Raw genomic sequence first — 9047 nt, 5'->3', positions numbered from 1 at the left:
TCTTGTATCCAGTGATGACCATTATACTGATCTACTGTCCCTTTACTTATGGCAGGAGATGGCTTTAATAAATAACTTAGTCAAGGGACTTCCCTGGCGGTCCAGTGGTTAGGACTCTGCACTTCCATTGCCAGGGGCCTGGGTTCGATCCCTGGTCAGGGGACTAAGACTCCACAAGCTGCACGGCGTGGCCAAACAAAAACAAAAAATGCCCAGCAGAAATGCCCGCACTACCTTGTGCTCCCACCACCAGGTGTGAGTCCCACTGCCCCACACCCGAGACACACTTTCCTTGTCAGACCCTTTTAAGTGTCCTCGTTCTGGCGGGTGTGTCTTGTGGAGGGTTTGATCTGCATCTCCCCAGTGAGCTGGGCATCTTTTCATGTGCTTATTGGCCATTCACATGTCTTCTTTTATGAACTGTTTGTTCAGATCTGTGGCCTGTCTTTTTTTTTTTTCTTTCTTATAAATTTATTTATTTTTGACTGTGTTGGGTCTTCGTTTCTGTGCGTGGGCTTTCTCTAGTTTACATGTCTTCTTTTATGAACTGTTTGTTCAGATCTGTGGCCTGTCTTTTTTTTTTTTCTTTCTTATAAATTTATTTATTTTTGACTGTGTTGGGTCTTCGTTTCTGTGCGAGGGCTTTCTCTAGTTGTGGCGAGCGGGGGCCACTCTTCATCGCGGTGCGCGGGCCTCTCACTGTCGTGGCCTCTCTTGTTGCGGAGCACAGGCTCCAGACGCACAGGCTCAGTAGTTGTGGCTCACGGGCCCAGTTGCCCCGTGGCATGTGGGATCTTCCCAGACCAGGTCTCGAACCCCTGTCCTCTTTATCAGCAGGCAGACTCTCAACCACTGCGCCACCAGGGAAGCCCTGGCCTGTCTTTTAAAAACAGCTTTCCTGGGAAAGAATTCCCACACCATGCAACTTACCCACTTAAAGCATACAATTCAATGTTGTTCCTTTAACCTGAATTATCGAACACCAAACGGCTTTGGAATTTAGCTTTTGCTTCTGATCTGATAGTGTTTCTTTTTTAAAAAAATAAATTTATTTATTTATTTATTTATTTGGCTGCGTTGGGTCTTCGTTGCTGCGCACGGGCTTTCTCTAGTTGTGGTGAGCGGGGGCTATTCTTCGTTGTGGTGCACGGGCTTTTCATTGTGGTGGCTTCTCTTGTTGTGGAGCACGGGGCTCTAGGCGCGCAGGGTCAGTAGTTGTGGCACACAAGTTTAGTTGCTCTGCGGCATGTGGGATCTTCCCGGACCAGGGATCAAACCTGTGTGTCCTGCATTGGCAGGCAGATTCTTAGCCACTGTACCACCAGGGAAGTCCCCTGATAGTGTTTCTTAACTAAGGCTCAAACTGCAGTTCCTGCAAGTGGGCACGGAGGAACCTTCCATCCACATCTCAAAATTCATTTAACTGTGCAATTGGGGGGCCTCACCTAACCCTCAGTTGGAAGTGATTGATCCTGTTAAGTACATCTAGTGAATTTTTAAATTCCAGATTTTGTATTTTTCATTTCTAAAATTTCCTATTTGGTTCTTTTAAAAATATTTTCATTTTTTTCCTACCTCTGCATTCATGAGAACCCATTTTTCCATGACCTCGTTGTCCGGTAATTCTAATACTGTCTTACTGTAGCCTCAGCAGATTCTTTTCCCTGGAGAATGGGTCACAGTCTCCCAGCTCTCCCTGTGCCGAGCAGTTTTTGATTTTATCATGAACATTGTGACTGTTTTGTTGTGTAGACACTGCATTCTGTTATATTCCTACAAAGTCTGTTGCTGCTTCTGTTTGGGCAGGCAATGAACTTGGTCATACTTGAACTTTGACCTCTGCCACTCCCGAAGAGTGCAGAGCTCAGTCTTGGCCAGTTTGTCATTTGAGCTGTCTGCCTTGCACACACATGATTCAGGGGTCAGCAAGAGGCCTGGGTAGAGTTGGTACACAGAATTTGGGGTCCCCTCCTCTGGCTCTCTCCTTTTCAGAGTTCTCCACATGCTCTCTGCCGTCTGGTTATTCTGGGCTCCTTCCTTTGGCTCTTTCAGCCAGAGAGATGGTGGGATTTCTGCTGGTGTCTGAGCACCGCACACCACAAAGCCACACCCACAAAGGGAAAGCCACACCCACAAAGGGAAATCCACGCTGCCATCTTCCCTCAAGTATCAATTCCCGTCCAAAATCTGGCTTCTTTCCTTCACTCCCCAGAGCCCTCAGGGAACTGTTTTCTTTATATTTTGTCCAGAATTTTTCAGTTATTATCTATGGACAGGACTCTTTTTTTTTAAGGCACTTACTCTTTCTGTGAGTTGGTTCTTGTACCTGGCAGCCTTCCTGATTTCTGTACTAATTAGCATTTGGCTCGACTGTACATAATAGAAAACCCAGCCCACGGAGAGAGGTCAGAGACCGGACAGATTCCACACAGGGAATTCTTATTCACAAAAGTATAGGAGGGCAGGGGGGCAGGGTGGGGGGGGATCGAGGGAGCCACCAGGGACTCTGGCTCCAGGGGCGCATACAAAAGCTGTGGTGCCAGGATCCGCGTGCAGACACTGGCGTCTGGCCAGTACAAAGGTGGCCTCCACCTCCCATCCGGGAGACGGCCAGTGCCTGGGCAGGTGAGCTCCCGCAGCCCCCCACCTGACCACTGCACCACCACGCCGACCTGAGCCTGGAACTCACTCCCAGGAGTCAGGGAGTCACATCCTGGACAGGCGGCCACTGACTGAACCTGCTGACTGGGGTGGAGACCCTCAGGGCACCAGCCGTGGGTGGGGACGGGGACCACGCCCTTGCCTTGCCCTGCAATTGTGGCCTCTCTGCGGCACTGAGCCTCTGTTGTACCACCTGAGAAATGGGAGAGTAAGACCCCACGAGGTGAGGCCTTGGCTCCGCACACATGCTTGGTACCTGACGGTCAGCCCGCCTGGAGCTCCCATGACTGCCCAGGGAGGGAGAGGCAGAGGTGGCTCCCCCCGCCCCCTGCAGCCCCTCCCCAGGTCTCCACCCACACATTCCTATGGCCTGAGTACTGCTGCTCCCAGCCGCTGGCCGAGCCTTGTTTGTTTCCCTTGACAGACCCCAAAGACTCCCACCTCTTGCCCTCCTGCTTCCCAGTTGAGGAAACCGAGTCAGAAGACGCGCAGAACTGGCTGGTAATCCTGGAACATCAGAGTCACCGTGGGCAGGGCCCCCCGGACCCTGGGGAGGTGACTGGGGTCTGCCGGCACCCAGCCTAGGCTCCAGGCTCATGAGGGGCTGACCTTGGCCTCATCTGTGTGGGGTGGTGTCATGATGGAGGGCATGCTGGGGGAGGTGAGGGAGGGGACACTTCCTTTAGTACCTCCAGCCAAGCATCTCTGGGTGGGAGCAGGGATTAGGCGGAGGCTGGTACTGGGACCCAAACAAGCAGGCTGGGGGAGGTAGGGCAGCCCCCACCCCTGCCCACCATGGATGCCTCCACCCTAGTCCCCACTTCACTTGGGGAGCAGCAAGGACAACCTCACCTGGCCTCAGAGGGCTGTGCCCTTGGTCAGCTCTACCCTTGCCCCAGCTGCTCCTGACATGCTATGTGACCCCAGTCTAGCCACACAGCATCTCTGTGCTTGGGGAAGACCAAATGACCCTGCATTGAAGACCCTAAACCTGTGATCCGTGCCCCTTCCCACTCTCACCAGACAGGCCTGAGGCTGGCAGGGAATGTGGTCTGACTTCATGTGCTACCACTTGAGGGCCAGACCTTGGGGACCGAGGTTGGGCTGGGGTGGGTGAGACAGGTGGAGCAGGAGAGAGCTTCGGCCAGTGTCCTGCAGCTGCACACCTGCTGAAGGCTGTGAGCTCATGGTTCTTAGGCTCAGGGTTGGAGCTGGCCATTCTTCTGTCACTGACACAGCTGCCTCTACCTCGCAGCCACTCTGATGAGCTTGTGGTCCACTCAGACCTCAGACCCCACATGCTAGCAGGCAGGCCCACCCTCAGGTCCTGGGCAGGGCTCGAATCACCTGCTCCAGCATGTGCCAGCATCTCTGCAGGGCCCAGCATGCAGTAGGCACTCAGGGAGTGTGCAGGTGGTTAATGAGTGACAGATGACCAGGTGGCCATTGGTCTAGAAGTAGTCAGGGTCGGAGATGGGACCATCCCAGCTACCAGAAAGGGAAGCATCCGAGCAGCCTTGTATAAGGAGACAGAGCGTGGTGAGGGGACTGTTTCCTTGTCACACAAATATGCGTGCCCTGGACTACCTGAAACAGACGTGACTCTGGCAGGTCACACTTGGGCCACTCTGGAAGCTGCAGCCCTAAGACAGCTGAGGTGCCTCCATGGCCCCAACCTGGCCTATCTGGGGGTAGGAGGTGTGAAGGTTGCAGTTTCTAGGGCCCACGGTGGGCTGCAGGGGTTCTGAGGGACCCCCTACCTGGGGTGCAAGGGGTCCCTGGTTACATGGGGCTGGGGTGGGGGCTGAGGGGAGACAGCAGGGGGAGGCATAGCTCCTGCCTGGCCTCACCCACCCCAGGGGCAGGGGCCCCACTCAACTGCCTCTCTTCTGTTCTGGGGGCCTGGTAGGGGAGGGGAGCTCCCCAGGACACTCCCCGAAGGCTGGGCTCTTTGCCCTGCTGAAAAGGGTTGCTGAAGCATAAGCGAGTGTCCCGTGTTGTGGTCCGTCCCCCCCGTCCCCCGTCGTGTCCCCCCCCCCCCCACCAACCACCAATTTCTGAGCCAGGGGTGGGGCCGACACAGGCCTGGGTGGAGGTCTGGGGGAGGGGATGGTTCCATTCCACCAGCCCTAGGTGGCCTCCGGCTCCGGGCCTCCCTGGAAGGGGCAGGTGTGGAAGGCAGTTTGGTCTCCTGCAGGCCCCTACCTACTCCGGGACAATATTCTGTGGGGAGCGGCTCCCCACCCACCTGCCACCCACACTGGTCCACAGGCCCCAAACCCCACTACAGAGAGCACACGGGGGTCTCCCCAGAATGCCCACCCACTGCCCCACCCTAAGGGCTGGCAGGTGGGAAGGGGTGTCACCCTTTGTTGTTGTTTTTTTTGGCCATGCCACACGGCACATGGGATCTCAGTTCCCTGACCAGGGATTGAACCCGGGCCATGGTAGTGAGAGCCCACAGTCCTAACCGCTAGGCTACCAGGGAACTCCCTCTGGTACTGCCCAGGCCTCTGCTTTGGGAGCGACCTCAGAAGGGAAAGCAGTGGGCTGGTGGGCCCTGCCGGCCTTGTCCACCTGGCGGGGCCCTGGGTTTGCACAAAGCCCAGCACCTGCGGCTGTGGGTGGGAGGGGAGGGTGGCCACGCTGCAGGGTGAGGGGTCGCTCAGCCTGACCCCCAGCCCGGAACTGCTCAGCTCCCCTGTTTTGAGTGGGGGAAACTGAGGCCAGCCAGAGCCAGAGGCAGCCCTGCCTCCTCGCACAAAACTCTCCTGCCCTGTCCTGCCCTGCCCTGCCCTGCAGGGAGAGAGGACAGGCGCCAGCTGCTGGCTGCCCGCTGGGGCCCTCACAGCTGGGGGCCATGCTGACTCAGACCTGATACCCCTGGCTGAAGGGGCCAGTTTCCCGGAGGGGGCGGGGCAGGCGTGCTGGTTGGTTCTGAGAGAAGGGCCAGCGGCAGCACAGACACTGCTGTGGAGGCATGTGAAGGTTCGACTTGGGAGCCCTCTGGGGCCTGAGGCCCCTGCAGCCCCCCAAGGCCCCACACTGGCCCGGGGCAGTGTCATGGGCAGGGGGACGTGGTGGGGGCAGGGAAGCAGCGGGGACATCAGAGTGGCTGTCCTCCACAGACTGTGGCCTTGCAGACTGCTCAACCCGGCCTGGGGTCCTGGGGGACTCCCACCCACGGCAGCCTCTTCCTCCTTCTCAGCCTCGATGAGTCATGAGGGTGGGTTGCCGCAAAACGCTGGTGTGCAGAGAGCACAGAGGGCAGCCGAGGGTCCTCAGGGGGTCGGGGCCTTAGGAAAGGCTCTACCTGCTCTACACGTCCTCTCCGGCTGTGGGCAGTGCCCCCTAGCCCCTTCCCGGGCAGGTGTCCTGAGTCCTGGGCAGGTGCCCCTGATTCCAGAGAAGTGTTCTGAATCTCGGCAGGTGCCTTGAGTCCCAGGCAGGCTGTTAGCCTTGTCTCTGCCCCCAGAGGTGACTGTGTCTGGCACCCCCACTGCACCACAGTGCCCTATGGGGTTGGAGGCAGAGGCAAGGTGGTGATGGGGGCACAGGTAAAACTGAGGGTGACCATGGGACAGGTTTCTGCCTGCCCTGTGCAGAGGGGCCCCAGGAGGAGGATGTGGGAGGCCTGTGCTCCCTGGTTCGGTGTTGTGGGCCGTGACACCATAGGGTGAGGGGCCTAACCCTCTGCTTCCATACCCATGGAGTGTGCACGGGGCTGGGAGGGGCCGGCTTTGCCTCCTTCCTCCCCTGGGTGGAGCCCCTGCCATCCCCTCGAGCCTGGTGTCCCTTCCCCTGCACGGTGGGTGCTACCTTCCAGGGCCCAGGCTGCAGACACGGAACTGGTAAGGCCCCTCTGGGGAATCAGGGGAGGGTTTTCTGGCCCTGGGTGGGGGTCCTTGGAAGCCAGGACACTCGCGGCTCAGTCCCAGCCCTGCTCTGTTCTCAGGGTGTCATGAACCCATGGCTGCAACGGGACCTGTCCTGGCAGCGGCCTGAGGTGACTGTCATCCTTCCGAGGGCCCAGTGGGGCACAGAGAGTGAGCACGGTGCCCAGCTGCGTTGGGAGACTGGGATGGGGAGCTAGCATTGTGAGGTCTCACCTGTCCACACCTGCAGCCCTTCCTAGCCGCTCAGCTCATTCAATCATGACAATGCAGGAGAGTGAACAAAATTGCTCCATTTTGCTGATGGGTAAACTGAGGCCTGGAGAGTCATGTGGTGCCCAGGGTCTCAGCGTGGGTGCGGATGGAAGAGGAGGTTGACAGGAGATGTCCAGCCCCCAACCCACTGCCTGCCCCTGCAGAGAAGGCCTGCCCCCCGGGGCGGAAGGCCCAAGTGGTGGATGAAAACCTTGTCTTCTACGAGGAGTGGGAGCTGGAGGCTTGTGTGGACGGAGCCCTGCTGGCCGCTCAGATGGACCAGGTGAACCTGGTGCCCGTCACCTACCAGCAGCTGCACATTTTCAAGCGCAAATTGGATGAGGTAGTTCAGGACTCCCGCCTGCGTGCTGTAGCGCAGTCTTCCCAGCTGCCCAGGGAGTGGCGGCGGCCCTCACGGTCCCTTCCCTCGGAAGTTCTACCCACAGGGGTACCCTGAGTCCCTGATCCAGCACCTGAGGTACTTCTTCCTTTGGGTGACCCCCGAGAACATCCACAGGTGGAATGTGACTTCCCTGGAGACTGTGAAATCTCTGCTCAAAGTCAGCAAAGGGCATGGGATGGATGCTCAGGTGACTGGCTGCGGAGGTAGGGAGGGGCAGGCACAGGGTGTGAGGTTGTGCAGGCCTGGGGGGCACAGAGTGTGAGGTGGTACAGGCCTGGGGGTTGCACAGGGTGTGAGGTTGTGCAGGCCCCAGGGGATATGTCTCTCCCTGCTCCAAGCCACTGAGTGGCCTCCTCCCACAGGTGGCCGCCCTCATTGCCCGCTATGTAGGGGGAAGGGCCCAGCTGGACAAGGCCACACTGGACACCCTGGCCACCTTCCCCGCTACCTACCTGTGCCTCCTCAGCCCTGAGCAGCTGGGCTTCATGCAGCTCAACGTTGTTTGGTGAGTCCTGGGGTCTGTCAGGTGTGGTGGGTGTGCTATGCTCTGAGCTCACTGCCCGGCCCTACACTGCCTCCTCAGGGCGACCAGGCCCCAGGACCTGGACACATGCAGCCCACGGCACATGGCTGTCCTCTACCCCAAGGCCCTCATCGCCTTCCAGAACATGAGCGGGTCTGAATACTTCACAAGGATCAAGCCCTACCTGGGTGAGCCCGGGAGGACATGGGGGGTGTGTTCCCTGAGGCTCCCCCTCTCATTGGGCAGCCCGCTGGTGGTGTGACCAGTGGTCAGTGTGCCCTCCATCCCTCCAAGTGTGTGTAGGCTGAGACCCTGTGAGTTCTGGGCACCCCCAGCCTATCTTCCAACCCAGAGGGTCAGGTGGTCACCAGGCAAACCAGGGGCCCAGGAATTTCTTAGGAAAAGGGACTCTTGGTAAAGGAAGTGGCTTCTGGTGGCCTGTTGTCAGAGGGTGAGACTAGGGGTTGCTGTAAGGTCTCACACTTGGGGGCCCCTCTCCCCGTGGGCAGGTGGGGCCCCCACGGAGGACCTGCAGGCTCTCAGTCAGCAGAACGTAAACATGGATGTGGCCACATTCAAGAAGCTGCAGAGAGAGGCTGTGCTGGTAGGGCCACGGAGAAGGGCAGGGCCTCTGGTGGGGCGGGGTCTCAGGAGAGGTAGCCAAAGCCCCCTCCAAAGTCTGGAAGGGCCAAGGCAAGGTCTGTGGGTGGGGCAGCATGGGATGGTTTGGACACAGTAGAGGACAGCAGCCTTCTGGGGAAAGGCAGGCAGACCCTGAGCCCTGTCTGGGGGCTTTGGCAGCCGCTGACCATTGCTGAGGTGCAGAAACTTCTGGGTGCAAACCTGGTGGGCCTGAAGGCTGAGGAGGGGAACATCCCGCTGCGGGACTGGATCTCCTGGCAGTCGCAGGAGGACCTGGACAGTCTGGGGCTGGGGCTCCACGGCGGCACCCCCAACGGCTGCCTGGTCCTGGACTTCAACGTCTGAGGTGGGCTGGGGTGGCCAGCCGGGTGGTGTCGGGCAGAGTGAGGGGCAGGGTCTGAGTTACCTCTTCTCTGAGCAGAGGCCTCCTCGGGAGGCCCTCACCTCCTCCGACTAGGACCTGGACCTGTGCTCACTGTGACCCCAAGTCTGCTCCTGGCCTTAGTCCTGAACTGAGCCCACTGCTATGCTCTGGGAACTGGGCCCTGCCATGGAGACACCACCTGGCTGGGAGTAGGCCTGGGTGGTCTCTGTCTGACCCCAAGGGCACCAGAGCTCAATAAAAGAAGCCCCATCCCCCCTTGAAGAGGTGCCCTGTGGTGTTTTGAGA

General features: G+C 58.5%; 1 protein-coding gene across 1 annotated transcript; it reads left to right on the top strand.

The window, feature by feature from the left end:
• Nucleotides 1–3301: 3301 nt before the first annotated feature.
• On the top strand, nucleotides 3302–8893 carry LOC102992045 (mesothelin). The gene is given in 11 exon segments (XM_028498007.1): nucleotides 3302–3322; nucleotides 5790–5874; nucleotides 6469–6512; nucleotides 6617–6707; nucleotides 6974–7152; nucleotides 7244–7399; nucleotides 7575–7717; nucleotides 7796–7923; nucleotides 8245–8339; nucleotides 8537–8723; nucleotides 8799–8893. Coding segments are annotated over 11 exon segments (1224 nt in total).
• The last annotated feature ends 154 nt before the right edge of the window (nucleotides 8894–9047 follow it).

The sequence above is a fragment of the Physeter macrocephalus genome, chromosome 14, assembly GCF_002837175.3.
Source record: "Physeter macrocephalus isolate SW-GA chromosome 14, ASM283717v5, whole genome shotgun sequence".
Classification (NCBI taxonomy): Eukaryota; Metazoa; Chordata; class Mammalia; order Artiodactyla; family Physeteridae; genus Physeter; species Physeter macrocephalus.
This window is presented reverse-complemented; position numbering and strand designations above follow the sequence as displayed.